Raw genomic sequence first — 25,218 nt, forward strand, 5'->3', positions numbered from 1 at the left:
TGGTTGGCTCCGGCTTCTGGTTCAATTATTTTCCGTCTGCTGGATCACTCTTTGTGTATCGGTATCACTCTCGTTGTTCGTGGCAACCGAAAGCATGTAGTCGAATTCGTACCGCACGTTAGCATGGTCGCACGTACGACTGATCACGAACGAGAAGCTCGGACCATCATTGTCAAATAATATTTTCATTTGATGTGGCAAGCGACTGACATTACGGGCTGCGACTGTGATCACGGGCTATCACAATTGCGTTTCATTTATTTTTTGAAATAATAAGTGACCTGGCCTTCGGGTCACGTCTTTTAACAAATTTCACCCTTAGAGATTAACACAGCTAGGTCACTTACTAACGTGCGTATTTTTACGTGTTTCCTTCTTTGGAGACGCTACGCTGTTTTTGCATTCATAGTTGCACTGCTTTGTCGCCGTCTCAGATTGTTGGGTATGAAGTACCTTGTATCAACGTTTACAGTGTGCAAGGTTAATTTGTTACTAATACTATGTTATGTCTGTTATGTAAACTGTGTTACCAAAGCTATGCGTTCAGCGGCGATGGCATGACAAAATACAAAAACTGTTCGTTCGTGAATAACCTCGAAGAGAATGCACGGCTAAAAAAGCTTTGAAAGCGAAATCTGTCGCGGCAAATTTTTTTAGTGAAGTCGAGCTGGTTTGGCAGTTATGTACAGCGTCGCCTTGGTAAACAGGCTGGCCTTGACGACGCTCACCTCATGGTAGGGCACCGTGTTTGTGATGCGTAGTTACCTGTTCTTCTAGCTTGTGCACCAGACTACTTCGAAAGAAATGTTTAAGCAGCACTTGAAATTACCAGTAACACAGTGTACACCTGTTCTATAAGTACAATAGTACTGGGTCGCTTTTTTTTCTCTTCGTAGCGTTACTGACACGTCATTTTCTCCAACTGGTGTGAAGGCATCGCATCCAGAGCCATTGACTGAATGTGTAAGCTCACTGTAGTTAATTTCATTACCACATACTGTGTCTACATCGCGGAGTCAAAACTGGCCTGATGTCAGAAGGCTGTTGGCTGCTGCGTAACGCTATTTTCTGCACTATCATCAGAGCCGGCTGCCCGCTGCGCGGTGGCCGTGCGTTTCGGCGTAACCGCAATACGCTTGTGGTAGCTGCGTAGATAGTAATTGTGGTTGTGCTAATAAACAGCTACACATCCAAACGCCTTCGTGCTTCCGTCTTGATGCCTCAATTCTTCTTTCGTGTGGCCGAAATGTCGACGGCACATAGTCAACGTGCCGTTACATAATCATTGGCCAGTACGTAAATACTGAATGGGTCAGACAAACGAAACCATCCATGCAGCATTTCGGACAAATATCACCCAACACACCACACGGAAAGCATCCAAAGGCTATACCAATAACCCCGGATCTCCTTATTGCTACGCCTTTCAATTTTATATTTTCATTTTAAGTAAATCTTATTACCTTTTTCCATTTGGTGCCTGAACTCGAGAAACCGAGAGCTGCACAACCAGCCATGAATTTGCGAGCGATAAGACTGCAACACAATCGAAAGAAAAGATATGCCTACAGCTTCGATAATGTGGTCAGTGACATTGCGTGCCACGCATATCTTGAACCGAAAACCAATGCAGACGGCGCATAGCATGAGCATTTGTGCATTTACCCCTCACCTATAGAAGCTTGCTGACCAAGCTTCAATAGACATACTACGCTCATAGCGTGATCATGGCCGTTTCGATAGCTACACATATACCAAATTCGGTATTATGTGACGCGAATAGGTGACACAGGTTAGTGACACGTGTAAGCACGATAGTAATGACGGCAAAGTCATGCACATAATAATTTTTGTCTACACTGTAACCGTTGTGCTGATGTTAAAGTGACGCATCAATGTTCTTTATTCGTGCTTTGCGTATCATCAATCCTCACTGTACATGTTATGAGGCAATTTTTTTTCTGTCCTCTCCGCTTATCCATGCGTTTTTTTCATCATTTAAGCTTTGGTGTCTTTCCCTGTGTCCTCTGCTTCCAGCCCTTTTTTGATATTTCTATCTGTATTTTTATCATCTCTCGCTTTATTTCACTGACACTGTTTCTTGCTTGCTTCTTCCTTCTTTCTATCTTTTTGTCGCTGTTTTCTTCATTACGTTCCTTTTCTCTCTTTCTTTTATTATCTCTCTTACTCTTTTTGCACTTGTTTGTTATGTACTTCTCATTCCCCATATACAGAGCTTGACTCCCTTCTATCCTACTTGTCTCCTCAACATCATATCTTTCGTCCTTGAAATTATTCCTTTTGCCTACTTCTTCATTTCTCTTTACTGTATTATGCTAAGCGTAAGGATAACCGAGTGGTTATAACAGACGTCTTGGTATCAAAAATACGTTGGTTTAAACCCTGTCATATTAAGAATGTTTTTCGCCAAGAATGTATTTATTTCACCCATCCATAACGCTTATTATTGCAGGCCACACTGGCGAAATCAGTGGACGTGTTCTGAGAGCAGAGAATAGAAGGACGTTATATCAGGCAGATCCAGAGAGCGCGAGCCGGTTCTTAATGATCAGCATTTCGGTTTTCCAAGCACACGTTCCGGACAGTCTAAACAACCTCGTGGTTTACTAAACAAGGTCCTGAGGCCTGCATATTTTCGTACAAGATGACTTGTGTTACTCATACAGAACTGTAATCGCCACAATGCATTGCTGTTAAGTTGTCAAGTCGATTTCAAGAATATAGACGTAAGCAGGCTTTTTGGAGGCTGGCTTTTCAATATTTTGTGTTGCAGTGAAGTTTATAATCACAAATAAAGTCGTCGTTATTAGTGAAAGACAATGCAAAGATTGCCAGGCGCATTCGGCCGCCCAGACAAGACGAAGCATGCCGTGCAACGAGGAATGCAGAAAATTGCAGAACTGTCCGCAGTTAATATGAGAATGACGGCCACAGTAAATAAATCAACAAAATTTGCCAAAGAGATATAACTGGCGTGAAGTTCATGATGGTTTTCTCGTTATCCTTACTTTCCTCGGTAATCTCGAAGACAATCTAGCTATTCCAAGTTTGCTAAGCGGCGAGGCTCGAGCTGTTTAGTGTGAGCGCACAAAAAGCCAAGCAGTTCAAAAGTGTCAATTCTACGTCATCGACACAGTGAAGTGAGTCCTATTATTCAGCCAGTGGCTTCATGTCGTTACGGTTTGCATCTACAACATTTTCCAAGTTGTGGGTTCAAAACTAGGCCATAGCTTCAAAGAATAATGAGGATCACTGCTTGAAGCTTTTGTTTATGGGAGGGGTTGTTTTTAAAATATACTTCATTCGAGTGGGGGCAATTGCACGGAAAATATATGGATGGTCACCAGTGACCCCATTTTTTCGTTTCCACAAGCATATCATTCTTGAAGGCATTCTTAATTGAGTCCTTTAGGTGTATACACGTAAAATCTGAGCGTAATGCACTTGCAAGAGTACACATACGTTGCTTCGACAACATGCTGCTTTTATTAGTTTTCCTTACACAGTTCACTATCGTACGTAGGATATCTAACGCTGCACTTTCGCTTGTAGTTTTTACGGCAGTGCCGAGGAATATCATCGACGAAGGCGGGCTTCACCCACAGCATGCATTCTGAAAAAAAAAAAAACGGAAAAAAGATCACAAACTGGTCCCAAAGTATTTGGGAAAGAAAAAAAACAGAAGAGACAGGCCTATCAGTTATACATAAACATTATGATATCATGCATACGGGAAACAAATGGCAGAGATTGAAAGAAGAGAGGAAGAGTAAGAGAAAGAGAAGACACACACAACGTCACATTTAGGCAGTCTTGTGTGGTACGTGGCATCACTGTATCGGTCTATAGCCACTCGTGCAAGTCTGTAGTCCTTAGAAAGGTTAAATATACATTCGTTGCTTAAATTCTCGAAGGCTGGTAATAATGAATTAGCACGTCTAAAACGCGATTCTTCAGCTAGCGAAATAGTTGATTGATCACTTCAAAAAACAGTAAAGCATGAACGTTTTTATAACGTTAATCATACGGAACGTGCAGGATATCGTCACAAATAAAATGTCATTCTGAACAATCGTCTCTTTAAAACTCCTCGCTAGAAATGCCAAAATTTAATTTTGATTGTTTTTCTTGCTACATGGATAGCTCGTGAAGCTGCTGAATATTTTGAACAATGGTAGTTTGAAGTTAAATGAGTGTCTCGGTGGCTTGTTCGCTAATGGTCCTATTCTTGGGCACGAAATGCTTGACATTGTGTTTGCATAACGCCTGCGCTGTGCTTTTTTGAACTGTCACTGCTGGTCATGCGTATGCCTTGACGAATACACTCGAAAACTTCCGTGTGTGTGTATTATTCAAGATATGGCTAGCATGTTGCTCACGAACATTGCTTCTGCTGCTCTTGGGCCAAATATTTCATCAGGTGTTTCCGAATGTTTTTATATTGTTCCAATACACGAGCTGTCTTAACTTTGTCTCCCCTGTTTCGTGTACTCCCCCTCCAGTTTGATTTCGCACGTAAATGGTTCAAGGACATCACTGTATGCTGGAGAATTTTGTGTGAGGGCACCTTCATCGCACCTTCATCATCATCATAGCACCTTCAACCGAAAAACAAGCTAAATACCAGGGGAATATTGAGTACCGTGTAGAAATACATCCGCAGTCAGGCCAGATTTTGTGCTTTGAGGAGGCAACCAACGACACCGCTGAAGCTCGCTGAGATGCCAGAAATAAATGCCATAACAAATTTGGGCATATATATATATATATATATATATATATATATATATATATATATATATATATATATATATATAGGGGAAAGAAGTGTATACCTAAGGGCTCGTTTTTCCGTGTTTTAACACAATATTATTGAGATCTAACAGACAGTAATGCCAAGGAATGTACAGGGGAAGTTATTAGAACCAATGGAATGTAAATAAGAAGAAAGAAGAAAGAAAAGTGGATGAAAAAATAACCAGCCGTGAGCAGGAATCGAACCTACGACCTTCGAATAACGCGTTCAATGCTCTATCCACTGAGCTATCACACACACACACACACACACATATATATATATATATATATATATATATATATATATATATATATATATATATATATATGTGTGTGTGTGTGTGTGTGTGTGTGTGTGTGTGTGTGTGTGTGTGTGTGTGTGTGATAGCTCAGTGGATAGAGCATTGAACGCGTTATTCGAAGGTCGTAGGTTCGATTCCTGCTCACGGCTGGTTATTTTTTCATCCACTTTTCTTTCTTCTTTCTTCTTATTTACATTCCATTGGTTCTAATAACTTCCCCTGTACATTCCTTGGCATTACTGTCTGTTAGATCTCAATAATATTGTGTTAAAACACGGAAAAACAAGCCCTTAGGTATACACCTCTTTCCCTTTTTTCATTGAACGAGGGTCTCGTAATGGCAGACTTGGTGTGTTTAGGTTGTATAAGAGGGACAATTATTCAGCTGCCCGCTCATAATAAGTTCACGTGCTACGTGACGCCGAACATACGCATAAGAGTGTTTTCACACTCGTTGTTTGGCTTATAGATGGCGCTGCCTGTCGCTCCTACTTCTAAATTCACATATAAGCCCAAAAAAGTGGATGGAGGGAAGGCCGCTGTGGTAGCTCAGTGGATAGAGCATCGAACGCGTTATTCGAAGGTCGTAGGTTCGATTCCTGCCCACGGTTGGTTATTTTTTCATCCACTTTTCTTTCTTCTCATTTACATTACATTGGTTTTAATACCTTCCCCTGTACATTCCTTGGCATTACTGTCTGTTGGATCTCATTATATTGTGTTAAAACACGGAAAAAAGAGCCCTTAGGTATACACCTCTTTCCCTTATTTCATTGAATGAGGGTCTCGTAATGGCAGACTTGGTGTGTTTAGGTTGCATAAGAGGGACAATTAATCAGCTGCCCGCTCATATTAAGTTCACGTGCTACGTGACGCCGAACATACGCATAAGAGTGTTTTCACACTCGTTGTTTGGCTTATAGATGGCGCTGCCTGTCGCTCCTACTTCTAAATTCATATATAAGCACAAAAAAGTGGATGGAGGGAAGGCCGCTGTGGTAGCTCAGTGGATAGAGCATCGAACGCGTTATTCGAAGGTCGTAGGTTCGATTCCTGCCCACGGTTGGTTATTTCTTCATCCACTTTTCTTTCTTCTCGTTTACTTTACATTGGTTCTAATAACTTCCCCTGTACATTCCTTGGCATTACTGTCTGTTGGATCTCATTAATATTGTGTTAAAACACGGAAAAACGAGCCCTTAGGTATACACCTTTTTCCCTTATTTTATTGAACGAGGGTCTCGTAATGGCAGACTTGGTGTGTTTAGGTTGTAAAAGAGGGCCAATTAATCAGCTGCCCGCTCATAATAAGTTCACGTGCTACGTGACGCCGAACATACGCATAAGAGTGTTTTCACACTCGTTGTTTGGCTTATAGATGGCGCTGCCTGTCGCTCCTACTTCTAAATTCTTATATAAGCACAAAAAAGTGGATGGAGGGAAGGCCGCTGTGGTAGCTCAGTGGATAGAGCATCGAACGCGTTATTCGAAGGTCGTAGGTTCGATTCCTGCCCACGGTTGGTTATTTCTTCATCCACTTTTCTTTCTTCTCGTTTACTTTACATTGGTTCTAATAACTTCCCCTGTACATTCCTTGGCATTACTGTCTGTTGGATCTCAGTAATATTGTGTTAAAACACGGAAAAACGAGCCCTTAGGTATACACCTCTTTCCCATATATATATATATATATATATATATATATATATATATATATATATATATACACTAAAGAGTGGAGGACGGGCAAAAACAAAACGAAAACTTTTCATTTTTCCTACGTTTCAGCTGGGGACCGGCCTTCCGGCTGAAACGTAGGAAAAATGAGGCTTCGTTTTGCCCGTCTTCCACTTTTTGGTATTTTTCCACTGGATCCAATGATACCTTTTTTCATATATAAATAAATAAATAAATAAATAAATAAATAAATAAATAAATAAATAAATAAATAAATATATATATATATATATATATATATATATATATATATATATATATATATATGTGTGTGTGTGTGTGTGTGTGCGTGTGTGTGTATGTTCTTATCGTGTTTTGTCAATTGTATAAGTTCTGCTTTAGCATTACCACTAGGACCAGCCAGTCTTGAATTGCCATTGTTAAAGAATGACTAAAATTCAGTAAAGCAATAGTTACATTAAATCGACGAGGTACGTTGGTGTGGTTGCCGGAGCAGCTCTTGTATGCTGTTCAGAAAAGCTCTACTTTTAAAGGCATGGCACGGAAACAAGAGCAGTCAGTCGTACTGCTCCTTCTTTGGTAATGCAGTATGCATGAGAATTACAGGATAGCAGAAAATCACAGGGTAGCAGTGGTAGGTTTTAGCAAAATTATAACTGTGCCAAAGTTGAGATACAAGAAAAAAAAAGCACAGGACAATCGCAGACTAACAACTGGTTTATTGGAAAACTACACCGGGCTGTTTTAAACAAATTAAACGCATGCACATTGACCAGTATCACCAAGTGACAAGTTCCAAGACTTCTATCTTCTCAAAATGAAATCGCGCTCTTTGCTGGCGAGATATATGAACGAGTCGCTGACGCACTTCTCAGGCCTGTGTCTAGCTATCCAAAATGCTCCTAAAATCTCGTTTTCTTTTAAAGACGATAGCCTTTCTTGGGGAGCTTCGACGCGAAAAGAAATTGGCGTGCCCGTCTGTTTGTATGTTTGTCCACCTTAACGAACCCTAAAAGGCACGGGAGTGACCGGCCGATTCTCAAACGGGCGACCCGATCCGCAGCGCTCACCAATATTGCTCAAGGTTCAGCGTTGATACCTGTGCGATTGTCAAATAAAAAGCAATTATTGGGCATACCTGAGGCACCTTAACTACACGTCAATATTTTGTATGTATATCTTTTACTAGACAACGCATACATAGGCAAGTCTAAGGACCATAGCGTTTATCACGCTGCGCTGACCATGCAACGCTTGCACGAAAGGCAAGTGTTTCCAACGCTTTGGTAAGACAAGACGGTCGTGACACCTACCCATCGCTTTGCGTTCTACACCTTATCATCTCCGACACAGGCGCGCACGCCACGCACGGGCTTCGTTTTCCAAGATAACTGCCAGGTGGCGCTCATGTCTCACGTGTGACAGGGAGCCTTCATGTGCGCGCATCTCCGTGTTTTAGGGTGGTGTCGGTCTTTGACCCACCATTGCTGCCACCCGCTAAAACACAATGTTGCCAGTCCCGGTTTCCGTGGCAACAGGTGCCATGTTGGTTCATGCGGCCAGGCGTTCCTGCTCCGTCGCACTGCACCAGCTGCATGTTGGTGCGGGTGTGCAAGCTGTGGTATGACCGGCGTTTGATTACCCCATAGACGTAGCTTCCACTACGACACCATCCTCGTGCTAACCACATATAAAAGAACTTTGAAGTCTATATGCCGGGGTGCTGCGTGCCACAACGCAAAACCATCTGGAGACCTTCCCGCTTCCCGACTTGCTCTAGCCTACGGAAACGCTGGGCTACACAAGTGAAGTGAGACTGCTTGGAGGCGACTACTTCTCGCCGTGTTTGTGAGGTGAGTTCGCGTTGTATTGCGAGTGGGTCGAGTATATCACTGCACAATTCGGGAAATGGCTGACTTACCCATGCAACGAAAAGCAGTTTGAGCAAAGTAAGCACGACAACGTGCACAGTATAATAATGAATTGTTTCGTTTGGCTACGCTGTGCGAGCGGAAGATGGTTGAGTATGCTTGTTTGTCCTTGTAGTCGAAGCGCAGTTCCTCAATCGAATGATATGACCAGTCGAATGTGTGGTCCTGCATGCATTCACTATATGCACTTTGTCGGTTTCCGAAGCCGTCGCTGCATTCGTCGCTAAAAACGCCAGGCCCATAAACCACCTATAGACGCTCCCGTTCGCTTCTTCCTTTTCTAGAAAAGGCAGATGTTCGCATTTCTGCAATTTTACCTCGGTTGCTGAGGAAGGGCATTTGGAGAGGTAGACAGACGAGCCGATGAACCCGTTCCCTGTAGGCACTTGTCTTGCACAGTTGCAACGCAACTAACTTTTTGGGTGGCTTGTCATGGGTATTCGTTCTTCGCTTCAATTACACGCGCAACCACACTGAAACTCGCTCAATATTTGCAAACAGGACTTCTCTTTAATGACATAGAATGCGACAGATTTACTGTTCGTGTCCGTCCATCCTTCTGTATATCTGTCAGTCCTGTACGGAGCAGTATATGTGCACTAAGCAAATCGGGTTGTCAGCCCATAACTCAAATATGCCCTATGTGGTGCATCGTTATTTGTGTCCTCTTTTTGCTTCATAACCTGACACACAGATGATTTGATATCGTAAACTCTGCTTTTATTTAGTGCTTGTAGAGAAAATGTGTGTGAACTCTGTATATGTGGTCGGAGCGGTGTATGATTTTTTGTCTTATTGCTTTACTCTAGGCTCACTGCGAGGACACAAGCTTCCAGCAAAGGAGGCCGGATGGTTTGAAGACACAAGGCCAGATGCCGTTTGGATGCTGTTTGCAATAAAATCTGACCTGGAAAAACTTGATTTGTCCCTCGTTGCTTCCCTTTGCTTTTCGTCTAGCCTAATATACAGGCTTGTGGGCATATGGGGAGGGCGGTGTTATGTTATTGAATGCCCTACTTTTTCGGGCAATGCTTACAGCTTATAAGGTTTTTAAGCAGTCATTGTACAGATTCGTTCGGAGGAACTAAACTTGTGGTACGAAATTATATTACGGAGAAACGCAATGTTTAGGGTACGAGAAGCAGGCTTGCTGAGCTATTCGGTTTACAGAGAACATCGTGAGCTACCCGGCTGTTTGTTCTGCCTTCCCTGTCCTTATTACTTCCATCATATAAACAGCACGGTTTCGAGCCTTGCACTAAGAGGCCTTTGAGGTATTTGCAGTTCTAAGGTGAATATGCTTCATGAATGGCGCGCAGACAATGAAGTCCATTCATAGTGACATCGAGGTTCTCCCCCTCGCAAATATAGGCTCCCTAAATAACCTCACTCTGCAAATGCGGTGGGTCTACTAAGTGGGAGAAACGAACTGTTTTAACAGTATTTTATACAAACTCGAGTAACTAACATGTCTTTTCTGTTTTACCAAACCACAGCTAACTTCAGAAAACAACCCTTCAGCCTTCAGCACTTGCTATACGAAAAAAAAAACCTCCTCTCGTTGAAACCCACGCTGCCGTCCATGTAAATGAGCGACCACTCAGAACCAACATGGCAGCCCGTCAAGTATGGGGGCCTTTTTAGCCAGTTGTAAGCAACCATGATCGGAGTTGTCACCCCCCTAAAACACGGAGACGGGCGCACATGAAGGCTCCCTAACGTGTGACGTGACTTGATGCACTCGTTCGGCTCCACAGCATGCTCGAGGCACTGTAACGCAGAACCTCCAAAATACCATTCACCGATTTTCTTGCGCAGAACATCAAATAAATGTTTTGTTCACTCTCTCCAGACGCAAGGCTATCGTCTTTCGACGACATTCGCAGTGTACCATGCAAGTACGGGGCAAATTGTTTTGGTTTTTGGATCGCCCTACCACCTCTCTGCTTCTGAAGGTAGGCTTGCATCCCTGCATGCATGCGCCACAACAAACTAGCAGATGCCTCTCACTTCCACCTCCTAATGCATTAGCATGCTCCATCAAACCCGAGTTAACACACTGTCCAGTCTGCCGCAGTGGTGTCCCGGTAAGGGGATTACTTGAACTGCTGGAGTCTTACCTCTACGATTGTGAGTTTGCAGGAGAACGTTTACGTGCGAAAATGAGACACATGCATAAGGTCTCATCTAAGATTTATTAAGCAGATGTAGATTATTCGTTCTCTTAAGTGCTTACAGATGATTACATTGTTCTTGCCTGTAGATATATAGTTGACTTTTTAAAACTTCAGAAAACGGACTCTAACAACAACGTCAAAGAGATAGCGAAGTGTATTCTTCAGCGCTTTAACGTGAAAGCTTCTAAGCAGAATTTCATTTTTGAAATGCCTGGCAATGTTTTTCTGCAGTATTTAAATTTAAAGTTGGTTTTCAATGACAGAAAACGCGTATGCTGGTCGTACTCGCGCGCACGAACAGGGCTCTATTGTCTTTGGATGCCTCTCACGCGAAGCTTGTGACTAGGGGCATAGCAATTGTCATGTTTAAGGTCTTCTTTGATCAAGTCATGTCACCACAAAGCCAAAGATAGTTTTTGTTCACTTGTGAGTCGTCTCCGAAGGGCAGGTTTCTCTCAGGCGCCGCTCCAGGATGCAGCAGAATCACTTTTGAGGGTCGTATGCCATCATAACACGGCCGCTGACAATAAATCAATGGCCAGTGAAGGAAAATAATCGCAGAAGTGTGAAAGGCGGAAGCTTCAAATGATGCCGCACCTACACAAGTTATCGCGTGGCATTGAAAAGTTGGTGGGAAGAAACGCGGTTCATTTAGTTTTTTCAGCGGATTGCAAGTTATCGCTTTCGTGCGGTGTGTCCAAGGCGAGCAAAGTAAACAATGGAAGATCTCGTGTCTAGCACAGACGTGCGTATGTTTCCTGTACAACGGGTGGTGTACGAGTTCCCCTTACTTGTGGAATGGTTTGTATGAGGTAGATTGCAAAGTGTATTAAAGAGGTCGTGAAACGCTCGCCCTAAAGCGACAATGCGAAACCACCGGTGTCCAAATGCTCTAACTAGTTGACGTGATCATAAGTGATGCTCTGCCTATGAAGGGACGCAGAGCTCTTCGGTACTTGCAAGTGCGTGCTACTGGGACACCCATCAGCGTCTTTGCCATACGCAATCGGCGCTAACTTTAACTCTGACGTCATATTAAGCAGCGTTCTTACGGGACGTGGATCGTGTATGGCAGACGCCGATGAGCGCCTCTTGCGGGCGCTCGGTACTCAGTAGAGTTCCGCGTTCCTCGACAGGCAAAGCGTCTATGCAGGTCCATTCGGGCCGATAATATAGTTAGACCATGTGGCTGCCTATGGTGCCGCATGGTCGCTGTAAAGCGACCGTTTCTTGACCCCTTTATTACGTGTTTGATGGGCATGGTAATTCATTGAGAGACAAGAGTGGGAGACATCTACCAGCTCATTGGGGCACATACGAGCAGGGATACAAGCCTATCTTCAGCAGTACCAAGGCGTTAGGGCGATCCAAGTGTCAAAAAGCAATAGAGATTTTGGAGGCATCATGGATAACTATACACGGGCCTGATAAGTGCGTCACTGACTCATCCGTGTTTCTCTTCAGCAAAAAGCGTGATTTAATTTTTAGTAGATTGAAGTCTTCGGGCTTGTCACGTGGTCATTTTTGTCATTACGCATTCATTTAGTTCGTTTCAAAAAGACTGTTGTACTTTTGCTATAAAGCAGCTGTTAGTCGGCGATTGTCCTGTGCACTTCGTTCTCGTGTTTCATCTTTAGCGCCGTTTTTAACAAGAAATTAATGAAGGGTAATTGTTCATACAAACATACGGTCAGCAGCAGGTAAAGATGACAGATGTAGGGTAGCGTGGTATACTTGGTGTCCCTAGGACACACAAACAACCTTGGTATACAAGAGCTTATCAACGTGTAGCAAAGCATGAAAGTGACATGGCGATGTTGGCACGCCTTACGCTATAGTTACGTCTTATTACAAATCTTTCAACTGGTCTCATGTCGCTGGAGCGATAATTTCGGCAAGTGTTTGTGCCAGTTTCAAGAAACTTCAAGCTCCAGTGAACCCTCCTCTCTCTCCGTTCAAAGTTTTTACATTTCCTCCATCCTCCATTCTCTCCCGAACGTGTGCTTTGTGTTCGGTTTGGTGAGTCTTATGGAAGCAGGGTCCCTCAGAATACGCTTCAATAACTAATGAACCCATTAGTATCAAGTACTGTGCCGAACCGCACATGCTGAAAAACAATGAATAGAAAAATAAATACAAATAGGACAGCTTTGCACTAGTGATGATCAGCATGATCGAAGTGTACAAGGTAGAGGCGCCTGTGTTTCTTTTGATTTTTCTTTCTGTTGTAACATCTACGTTTCTATTTTTGTACCCTGTTCTCTCTCTTTCTCTCTGCACACACACACACACACACACACACACACACACACACACACACACACACACACACACACACACACACATATATATATATATATATATATATATATTTATATATATATATATATATATATATATATATATATATATATATATATATATATATATATATGCGTGTGTATGTGTTGGTGTGTGTGGAGCGAAATAGAAATTAATGTATTCGTATTCATTTCATTCATTCTGTCGCTGTCTTTATACATATTGCTGTTTTTCTTTTTTCATACTTCTCTTTTTCTATTTCTATCTATGCAGTACTGTGCTTTACTGTCTTCTATCCTCGTTTTCTTCTTCCTTCTCACAATCACTTCTACCTCCCACGCCTTCCTATATTAGAATATAGAACACTGTGCTATATCATAGCATACTATACTTCACCACACTGCACTATAATATACTATTAGGTGTGTACAAATATTTCAAAAATTTGAATAAGAAGTTATGTAGCATACTATTCGATTCATTAGCACACTCTAATCAATCGGTGTAATCGAAAATACAGGTTATATTCTAATAGTTTTCGAGTAATCAGCACTGACGTAAGAACACCTAAAGAACGAAACTTAGTAATAGCGGGAGCTGATTTTTTAAAAATATATTCTAAATTGTCAATGTGTGCTCTGCTTAAGCGTTTACGAGACTACAGACGTTACAGTGATTACCAAATGCAGGCATTTGTTTTCCTGAAAATTCAGTCCTTACAATTCTGCTGTTGCATCGTACTAACTAATCAGTTCCCATATTTTAATAACTGAAGGTGGAGGCTATAACTGTAGCCGTATCGATGTGTATTCAATTAAGTTCCGAAATTCACTAATCGCGCCCTTCTGTATGCTATATATTGTTCTGATAGCATGGCTGAATACGAGTAGTCACGATGCTAGGCTTCAAATTGTGAACGCAAGGGTTCAAATCTTGCCTTGCCAGGAAACCTACTTCAAGAATTTTCTCGTTCTCTTTTTCTTTCTCTCTCCCTGTACTTGATCTCTTGCCCATCCGAGTTATCACATCCCACGCTATACCAATCGGTGCTGCGGAAGCGCGTGGCCAGGCAACGCCTTTTCTAGAAAACTGCTGCCCTTCATTTTCCTTCTTCGTCATTTTTAATAAGGGCTGGAGCTGATAATCTTAGCGGTGGTCTTTTGCAACAAACGTTCGCATGCGCCCACTATCACCCAAGCCCCTTGAGAAAGCAAGATAGGAGAACCTCGCGCCATCCCTCGGCAAGCGATGCAAACTCAAGGCAGCGCTTATAGTGACGCCACGGCATCTTTCTAGAAGAGACATTTATGCAGTGTGCTCCCACAGGTTGAAAAATGAATGAGGAGTTGCATGCCGAAAGAGCTATTGCGCTTAAGGCGCTAAAAGGACGAGGCCATAGGGGATGATGATAGGCGGTGCGAACACGTAATGTCATGATTTTAAAAACATGATAGCTCCAATTTAAAAAAAAAAGATGATGCTAATGGCTCTGTATGGAAAACTGAGCTTACGTTCGTGACCTAAGAAAGACATTTGAAGGACAACACATGCGTTGTAGTCGCTGTAGATGACGTGGGCACTGTAAGGGTGCGTCCGATCTGAAACATAAGAGGACTGGCTGTTTATTCGGTAAAACGAAAAATAATCCGTCTCTCAATCATTCAGTTACAGAGTACTGTACATTTAGACATACATGGGCAGGGTGGAAATAAACACAATGCACTGCCTGATAAAAGACCGTTACTTTTCCAAGCCATTAAAACACCTGAGTCCTTTAACGTGCACATGACTTCACAAAAATACCAACAGAGAAAGAGCCGTTGTTGGCCAAGTTCTTGCAATAATAATGAAAATATTGCTCAAACAACATCTATGCATTCAGCCTGAAAGACTCTGCTCATTACAGTAGTGCATATTAACACAACTTTCAAAGACACAAAACAATTACATTATACCTACGGAGCTCAGATTTTGACTTCATTAGTCACATATAAAAGAGAATGTTTAAAGAAGGCGAATTTTCCTTAGTTGTAGCAAATGTTTCTCGTAGTGTGACAGGGAAACTTTGGTGATAGCCAAGCAGCCCACCAACAACCCACCATTGTTGATGAAGTAGTTAAGCTTGTCAATGGCATCTCCTTCTTCCAAATCAAACGTAGCGTTTCTTCTGAAAGATAAAGAGATGTATTTCGATGCAGCACTATGAAATCCACATTTATGAATGAAATCCACACTGGTCTAGTAAGTACGCCTGCTACTCATAATGTCTCATCAAATTTCTCGTGAGTATGACGTGCATATGACTGAAGGCAATAATGATTTTGCTAACTGGGAGGTTTACTTGAAAAATGGTCTTCGTATTTAGAAAACCTGACAAACATTTCAGTGTAGATATATCGGTACTTGGTCATCAAAACCTATACACCATAAAGGTAGATGTTTCAGAAGGCCTCAGCCATCTTACTTGCACTGAATGCGAAACCATGCTGTGTTTACGTTCAGCAACTTATCCGACGTATACATGCGTTATTGTGACTGGGTTATGATAATGATGAATGGAAAAGACGGACTGGTAAAGACTTATTGGCGTATTTGGCAGATGTTTTCACTAAGAAAGAAGTAGCACTGCCAATTGAATGGTAGCTGTGAGCAGTCTTCACTAATCTGATTTGTGAATATGTGCGCCTTTCCCTCCCTCTCCCCACACTCAGACACATCACAGCAGCGTTGCGCTAGATGAGGCAACATCTATCTTGTATCCATGAAACTTTCAATTTGACTTCAGGGTCTTCGGAAACGGTTATTTATTTTCATGACAAGAGGCGCGCTTAGGCATCTACTGTACTTGATCAGGACGTCTTGAGGGGCTAGTTGGTTCATTACTTCAAAGGAAAAAAAAAAGCGCAATCGGCAAGTACTCTACTTGACTTCTTGAGCCCTCAATTGATTCGTCACTCAGGGAGAGCTCGAATGTCTCAAACAAAAGGTACAGCAAGTTGCTTTGGCATGTGTTCTCTCCTCTTCTGTTGTCAAAATGCGAACGACAACACCTGCCGGAATATAGAGAGAATGGGAGCGCGCATCGCCCTTCTCATAAGCACGCTGAATTTCAGTGTGACATTTATGTCCCATTGTGCGCTAAAGATGGGCAAATTATTAAGTGGACCTTGAAAGACGTGGCACGAAGAACGAAGATGGCACAGAACGAGCATTCTTTGTGTCTCAATTCCGTTCTTCTCGTTTTCAAGCTTGCACCACATCTTTCATGAACGATGCACTAACTGGCCCAAAATAAGGTACTGTTAAGTGCATTCCTTCTTAGCCAAGTAAGGGCTCTGCTTGCTAATAAATTCATTCACGTTAGTTTGTAAACAATGTCGCTTGTAGCATTCTACTGTGGTACTTATGACGTGCAGTACCCCATAGGAAGAAAGGAGCAAAAACAAAATCTCCCCATTCACTCGGAATGAATTCACAAGCATATATATTACATGCATACTGGCCACCATGCACCCAGTTAACACTAGCCTGTTGGTTTCCACTGTCTGGTGATTATGGGCTTCCGCAGTAATGTTCCCGGTGCTTGAAAATATTACGACACTATGTGATATTTCCTATTTTACGTCTCACATAATTTTTTCCTCGCACTCACTACTCGGGTGAACTAGTTTCACAGAGTACTTTCGACTACATTACGAAAGTTTTCGCACTTTGTTTGTGTGTCGTCACACAATCTGACACTCTACAACACCTCATATTTATTTTTTTATCTTTATCAGACCTTCATGTATCGACTGCACAGGAAAACGTAGTTTTTTCATGTATTTAAATGTAGTGCACGTGTTAAGGTCAGTCGAGATGACAATAAAAAAGGGGAATGGGAGCATGTTAGATAGTAAGTTCACATGATTCTTTTGTAGGCTTTTCAGACATGCTTCGCGATGTTCTGAGGAATACGATCTTTCATTTGCTTCAGTTGTAAGTCCTGCATCGTCCTGCGTGTCTGCTTTTTTTTAGGGGCGCAGCTTTTTATAGCGGCACCCATTCGTCCCTCGTAGCCATTTTAGTATGTAACAAGTATAACATTTTGACCTCCAAGGTGGTGCCAGTGAAAGATTTTTTCTGTGCGTTGTAGAACAATAAAAAGTTGTGTTCAATGTACATGCCAATGGCTGCTAATGGGCAAATAGAGGCAGGAGAATTAAGCTTTTAGTTAAAGCGCACGCTGCGATCCCCATTAGCAGCTGTTGGCATGTACATTGAGCAATATCTGACAAGAAAGGGTTGCTACGTTATACCCGCTGGGTGTAACCTCCTTAGTTTTAGAAAGGTTTAGCGAGGGTTGAGCCGCAGTGCCCTGAATATACAATGAACTAGTATATACAATGAATGAAATCGAGGTGGTTAAAGGTGGGAAGTAGATACGAAGCGCAAACCATAAGAAATAAAAAGCCGAATTCTCCTGTCTCTCATTTCCCATTAGCAGCCTTTGGCATGTACATTGAGAACTATCTGACAGGAAAACGTTGCTACGTTGTACTCGCTGGGCGTAACGTCCTTGGTTTTAGAAAGGTTTAGCGAGCGTTGGGCCGCAGTGCCATGAATACAGTGAACTAGTATATACCATGAACTCGAGGTGGTTAAAAGTGGGAAGTAAACCCGAAGCGCAAGCCGTAAGAAAGTGTGCGTGTGCCACTTCTCGTTTAGTTCATGGATTGTCTGCTGGATGGTGGTGCTTCTATATGAAGAATATACGATGAAAACATTCGAGATGGTGGTACTTGGAGTGTTGAATATATGGACGATTGGACGCACAGACAGATGCATGGATGGACACATGAACGGATGCAGGGGCGGATGCATGGACGAACGCAGAGACGGACGCACGAAAAAACTCACGCACGAACGGGCGGACGGACGCATGGGTGGTCACACAGACGGACGCATGGATGGACGAAAGCAAGAACGAATGGACGGACGAATGCTTCACCCCACTCTCCATCATTCACTCCGTCGATAAGCTGCCAATTTTTTAAGGGGCGAAGCTCCTTAAGACCTCACGATGCCCGCCGTCTCCCGTCTGTCCGTAACACGTCTTCATCTGTCTGACATTTCTGAACCATTTTCCATATAACCTTCAACTTATAAGCAACAGAGGGCGTTGGTGGTAACCGTTTTGCATGTAACCTTGAATTTTTAAGCAACAGAGGGCGCTGTGGTTAATTGTAGATGGGACGACGCTGCTGTCAACGCTCTCTCTCTCTCTGTCTCTCTCTCTCTCTCTCTCTCTCTCTCTCTCTCTCTCTCTATATATATATATATATATATATATATATATATATATATATATATTTATATATATAACCACGTTCCATACCACACATTGTCTTCTCTCATATGAACGAAGACGAACGCCGGATAGCGCGACGTGCTGATCATCAGCGTCGCCGTCGACGGGAAGCTACGGCGGAGACAAAAGAGAAGGAAGCGGATGCAAAGCGGCGACGTCGACAACAAAGTTCTACACCACGGACTACGGCTAAGGAAGCAAAGGCTAAGCGGGAAAAACGCCAAGCTGACGCGCAGTTGAGACAAAGTGAAACGGGTGCAAGGCAGCAATACCGACAAAAAAATTTTACACCAGAGACGATAGCTAATGAAGCTGTGATTATGAAGTCAAAACGTAACCCGGAACTTGGAACCTCATATCAGCTATAAACAAAAATCACCGCTTTATAACAATCGGTCTCAGCACTGTCTCTTTGAATAAAAAAATATGTATCACAACCACAATCAGTCTCAGTACTATCTCAACTTTAATCACAATAATCACCTCCGAAAGCTTCCCCCCATAATTATCTTCAAGCAGCTTGAAATGCAGTGATTTTTTCTTGCGCTCGCGGTCGAAGCGTGGTGGCAACCTTCCCTTGCCATTGTGTCGAAACTGTCCCGGAAAATCACACTGATAAGTATGCAATTCTGTTCTTCATTTTAGAGTAAGAGGTTAGAGCTCAAAAGGTTGGACTGACCTGCACGTTCTTCTATACTTTATCTGTACTACAGTGCATCTAAACAGTCACATTTGTTTTACCTGGTTCTACTAGAAGATGATAAAGACACTGAATGCACGAAAGGCAGACATGTTAAGTAGACTATCATATCCAGCTTTACGGGATGGATGGACGGATGGATAGATGAATGTATGGATGGATGTATCCGGCTATGCCCTTTATATCGCGCATTGGCACACGCCACCTAGGATGTATAGATGGATTGATATGGCTGTACCCTTTAGACCGGGTGGTGGCTAACGCCACCAAACCATAATACTTAGTGAACCAAAAACAAGATTTTTTTCCTTTAATTAGTGAAGTTGAGGACTCGTACTTTGCCGTGAAGGGTAATTCTACCCGCTTAAAGTCTATTTTGCCTGCCTTCCCCTAAACCCCAGTGCTTTGAAAAACTTTGCGCCATCATCCTGAACTATAGGGTGAAGCCCTTTACAGAACATTATCAAGTGTTCAGCAGTTTTCCCATCCTCTCCACACACACTGCATACCGTGTCTACCCTTTTGTATTCGGCCCGATATGTCTTGGTTAGCAATACTGCCGTCCTGGCCTCAAACAGTAGAAAACTACCCCAAGTATCATAATAGATCCTTTCCTTGGCGATTTCCTGTTTAAAAGCAGGAAATTGCCTAGGTTTCCTGCCTAAAAGCAGGAAACCTAGCCAATGACTGATCAGCGCTCTTAGCGGCCACGGCTGGAAGCTCGCGCTTTTTTAATGTGATAAGGTAGTTTTTTGATGATAACAAATCGTAGAGACGGAACTCCAAAACATTTCTAAACGGAAAAGTTCTAGCAACTGTACTACACTTCACAATTGCAGCTTCGTTAACGTCGGAGCTCTCGATTCTGTTCCCACGACGAATAAATTTTACACAATTGAACCCTATGGTAGCGACCAAAATCACACCTAGTTTTTCGAGAAAAAAAAAAGGCTCGTCTAAAAAAACAAGGCAGAAATCTGCAAATTTCATGGAGATCTAAGTAGTACGAAGAATGAGCTTTGATTTAAGCCCGCAATCATGTTTATTCATGACGAATTGTGCGTTTTAAAATGCTGTTTTCCACAACACAGTCGCGTTGCAGGCTCGAATCTTGGACTAAAGTATGTTGATGAGACAAATTTAATAGCAGCGCAATCGACTGGCGTTGGGGCTTTAAAGTGCACACTTCCATGCTGCCAGTGAAAACGTGGCTGAATGAAAAATCAATATACGTACCCTGGACAATGAATTGTAGACTCTGCAACCTACCTGAGACTATAGAGCATTGTTTTATTCATTGTCGTGATGCTTTTAATTTTTGGGACATTCTAAAAAGAACGTTAAGAAAAGAACTTCCAATCACAGCCCATGGTATTAGGTTCCTTCCGTTCAAAAAGAGTCTGACTGATAGTACTCCTTACGACCTGTTTATGTTGTTAGAACTTTATTCATTATGCAAAAGTCGCATGATCGATAGACACGCCGAGCCACCACGGTCGACGAGATCTGTCTTCCGAGAAGCAGCTGCTAAAGTGCGCAGTGTTGTCGAGACTTTTGACCCCGTTCCGGAGTGGCTTCCCATTCTTGACACTTGTGTGTGTTTGCCTTTTGCCTGATTTCTGATGAAGTATGTTCTGTGTACTTTACTGGTGATAATGTCATTCATTAAAGAAAAAAAAAACTGGCGTTGTGGCCGCGTTGTTTGAGCGACCGCGCTGGTTGCTCACGCGCGGCCAATTCGGTGCGGCATGCGTTCGAATCCTACCCAAAATATGCGCACTCTTTTTAAACTTCATTTCTTTTTTTAAAGGCGATAGTCTTTCTTGGAGACCAACGACGGAAAAATTTTGGTCTGACTGTCTGTCTGTAAATTTGTCTGTTTGTTTGCCCTAATGATACTTTAAGTGGCACCAAACGGCCAACCCCATCCGCGGCGCCCACCAATATTGCTCAAGGTTTAGCCTTCATAGTTGTGCGATTGTCAAGTAAAAAGCAAATACTGCGCATATCAGAGGCGTCGTAACAACATGTCTATGTTTTGCATGTCTGCCTTTATATTAGAAGAGGCACACACAAGTAACTATAACCCCCATATTCTAGTACGCCCCTTCACACAACGCTCAACCTTCACTTGATGGATGGCTGGCTGGATGGATGGATGGATGGATGGATGGATGGATGGATGGATGGATGGATGGATGGATGGATATGGCTGTAACCTTTAGATCGGGCGGTGGCTAGCGCCACCAAGCCGTAATACTTAATGAACCATAAACTAGATTTACTTTTTTTTTCCTTTTAAAAAGTGAGGTTGAGGATTCGTACTTTGCAGTGAAGCGTTTAATTTTCACTCGTGCTTTGACTTTAGCCACCAATCATATAACCTCCTTCTAGTTAATTCTACCCGCTTAAAGTCTATTTTGCCCTCCCAGTCTCTAAACCCAACTGCTTTGAAAAACTCCGCGCCATCATCCTCAACTATAGGATGAAGCCCTTTACTGATCATTATCCAGTGATCAGCAGTTTCTTCTTCCTCTCCACACGCACTGCATACCGTGTCTACCCGTTCGTATTTTGCCCGATATGTCTTGGTTCGCAATACTCCCGTCCTGGCCTCAAACAGTAGAGAACTATATCCCGAGTATTATCATAGATCCTTTTCTTGGCCATTTCCTGCCTAAAAGTTCGATAGACCTCTAGTGCGGACTTCTTAATTCTTAACTTGAGAAAGCCGATGGGAGCGCCATCTCTAGGCAGGGAAAGTCACGGCATATCAATGATAATTTGATGTTATTCTTTAGTAGCGCAGCGTCATTTTCAGTCGAGCAGTGGTGCAGTGCGGAACTCTGTCAAGTGAAAGGTGAAAGTCGAGTCAAGGAGCGTTTGTGAATACGGGGGTAAGTACTGTAGCATTTAATCGCGCTGCGCTGACAGTGCAACGCGACGATAAAAAAGGTGTTTCCAACGTTTTGTTAGGACGTCACGGTGGTTTCACCTGCCCATCGCTTTTCGTTCTCCACCTTATCACATCCGACACTGATGCGCATCTTTGTCCACGGGCTGCCCGCCTTCGTTTTCGAAGATAACTGCCAGATGGCACATGTGTCTAACGTGCCCTGATGCGCTCGTTTGCCTCCGCCACATGCTCTAGGCACTCTAACTCAGCGCCTGCAGAATACGATTCACCAATTTTCTTGCACAGAACATCAAATGAACGTTTTGTTCACTCTCTCCAGAAGCAAGACTATCGTCTTTGACGACATTTACAGTGTAACATGTAGATTCGGGCGATTTTTTTTTACAGAATTGCTGTCAGTGGTTACTGTGCTCGTCTGCCGATCTGAGGGAAACGGCTTCGATCGTTATCGCAGCTATATCAATTCGAAGTAGGCACGCATTTTAGAATGCTTAGATTTAGATGCGTATCCGCAGTGGCGTAACTAGGGTGGGGCAAGTGGGGCAAACGTGCCCCGGGCACCACTTAGACGGGGGCGCCGAGCCCAGTGCCCAATATGCGCTCGGGGGCTTCCTGAGGACCCAAGCGGAGCACTATTGCGCCCCGCGTCCCGTGGAAAAGCCACCCCTACAGGTTCAAAAGCAGTGGAGGCATGCCATCACACTTTTTCAAAGCCCCCTTTCTCACTTTCTTCTCCCTTGCTACCATCCGTGAAGCTAGAGACTTTTTTTATTTGTTAACTATTGCTCCTTTTTTTCAGCAAACTAAACACAATCTTTTGAGAGCTTGGGGCGCCTAAGAACCTGCCGCTCATATAAGCAAGAAACTCGTGTCTTTTTTTGCTGGTATTCAAGGCTATGAAAATCAATGTGATAAATAGGTCGATATAAGCCTGTTTCAATCTAAGCACGATTTCGATCACGAACGTATACGTGTTTATGGTCGTAGACAGACCCTTCCTTTAGGGGTTCTGTCTTCGCTTTATTTGTGGTCTGGCCTCTGTTTTTGTGTGTGCGCATATATACACATGGAAAATGTAATGATATCGGCGCGGTGCGAGGTTTAACCCCCAAAACCTTTTTCTAGCTTCGCCACTGAATTCATTGCTCGAAATGTTTCTTCTAGTTCTTCTAGTTCGATCGAAGCAACTTTGTTGCTCCAACACGTATATAACGCTGGCGAAAATCAGAAAGAAAAAGCGCTGTACACGGTCTTGTTGCTAAGAGTTGCGATCGAGAAGCTCATCAGCCACGTCAGGGTCTATGCTTACGGCGAGCTTTCGTGGGCCGATGTGTAAAAAAAAAGACGAAATGAAAAAGCTAAGCATATGCTTTTCTGCATTATTTCATTCTTATCTTTTCTGAAATTCGAAACTTCTTTACATACTAATGATATTAACTGGTGTTTAACATCCCGAAATTGCGTTATGAATATGAGAGACGCCATAGTGGAGGACTCTGAAAATTTCGACAACCTGGAGTTCTTTAACGAACACCTAAATCGAAGTTCACGGGTCTCAAACGTTTTCGTTTCCTTCAACTTCAAAATGCGACCGCGGCAGTCAGGATTTGATGCCTCAACCTTCGGGTGAGCAGTAGAGTGCCATATTCAGTAGACCACTGCAGCTGGGTGTTCGCATACTGCTTTCTTTCTTCAAACTGTGTCACCTCTCTTCATTTTTCCCTGTCTACTGGTACTTTCCCCACAGCACTTTTCCGGGTCAGCTAGGATGGGTTTGCTATGAGAAATTATGTACCCAAGTAATTTTCGAGAAGGCTTCGAGGTGTTTGCGTCTTCACGTAGAGAAGGAGGTGTAACGTGTAAACTCACGGTCACTCACCAAAATAATATTTGCGCTGCTAGTCAGCCAAGAAAGTCGCCTTCTCGAAAATGCTCGCATCACGTGATCATTTTGTCGAAGCATACGTCGACAGCAGCGCCCATGTCTCCACTGGTGTATGGGCCTCGCGCATAATAGCACTAAAGAGATACAGGAAGTGGAACTGCAATGGCAAATTATTCTGTTGTGATCACATCCATGCCATTATTGCTGTGAACTTGGCTTTAATGAGAGAGGAAATTGCAATAAACTGAATTATATAAAATACTGGTGTCAAAATAAGTGTGTAGAGCGGTAAGTATTATTATTTGTATACTTCGCACTCTCCAGTCACCAACAATGATAGGTTCGCATCAGTCCTATTTTGCATCACTGCACATCTCCACGGCCATGACTGCACAACTGCACTGCACAGGCACGCTGTACAGCACGCGGGTGCTGTAGCCTGCGGGGCACAGTCCAGTTTCCCTCTATTATGCACCTCATTGACATATTGTAGTTTCGGGGACGTAATTCTCCAGCAATGATTCTCACTATCGTGCGTCATATACTGCGCAACTGTTATTGCGCACACAATTCCACGCATATAAAAAGGAGCTTTTTTTTTCAAATGAACTGTAAACTGTAAAATTTTTGTAAATGAACTGCAACTGTGAACTTGCGCTCTATTATATCTCTATTCTTTTTTTTAGTATATGTGAATTGCATCCGTAATGCTTTTTCTGTACTGAAGAATTAGTGTCTTGTTCTTTGGCTAAAGCGGTGCACCCAGCATCTTTGCTGCATCGCCGGTTTCTTTTTTGGAAATGGCGCAACGAATCGTCAGATGTTTTATTATTTATTATTACAAAACTCTCTATTTTAACAATAGAAGGAGAATCAGGGGTCTATTCTTGGATACTGCGGCACCAGAAAGGCAATATAAGTTGAATTCAAGGAAAGCATCAAGCAAGCTAATAATAGTATAATTTAGCGTATCAAATACACACAATAATAATGCACTCTGACGAGCAATCGCACAACCAGCACAAATTTGTATTGCCAACTCGACGTTTTGTTTTGTTTTGTTTTTCTACATGAGCAATGTTGTCTGCTTCAGAAAGTAGGGGTGCTTTTGGTCGTTACAATAGGTAGTTTTAAGATAA

The 25,218-nt window shown here is 42.8% G+C and overlaps 1 protein-coding gene across 1 annotated transcript in view; it reads right to left on the minus strand.

The window, feature by feature from the left end:
• Nucleotides 1-3,484: 3,484 nt before the first annotated feature.
• Nucleotides 3,485-25,218, minus strand: part of LOC119167659 (uncharacterized) — a 49,279-nt gene continuing 27,545 nt past the window's right edge. Inside the window, exons 3-5 of the mRNA XM_037419171.2 lie at nt 15,327-15,394; nt 14,739-14,825; nt 3,485-3,634 (exon numbers count right to left, since the gene is read on the minus strand). Coding sequence (XP_037275068.2) covers nt 3,510-3,634; nt 14,739-14,825; nt 15,327-15,394 — 280 coding nt within the window. The 3' untranslated portion in view covers nt 3,485-3,509. The remainder of the gene's footprint in view (nt 3,635-14,738; nt 14,826-15,326; nt 15,395-25,218) is intronic.

Source organism: Rhipicephalus microplus, chromosome 6, assembly GCF_043290135.1.
Source record: "Rhipicephalus microplus isolate Deutch F79 chromosome 6, USDA_Rmic, whole genome shotgun sequence".
NCBI classification, from domain to species: domain Eukaryota; kingdom Metazoa; phylum Arthropoda; class Arachnida; order Ixodida; family Ixodidae; genus Rhipicephalus; species Rhipicephalus microplus.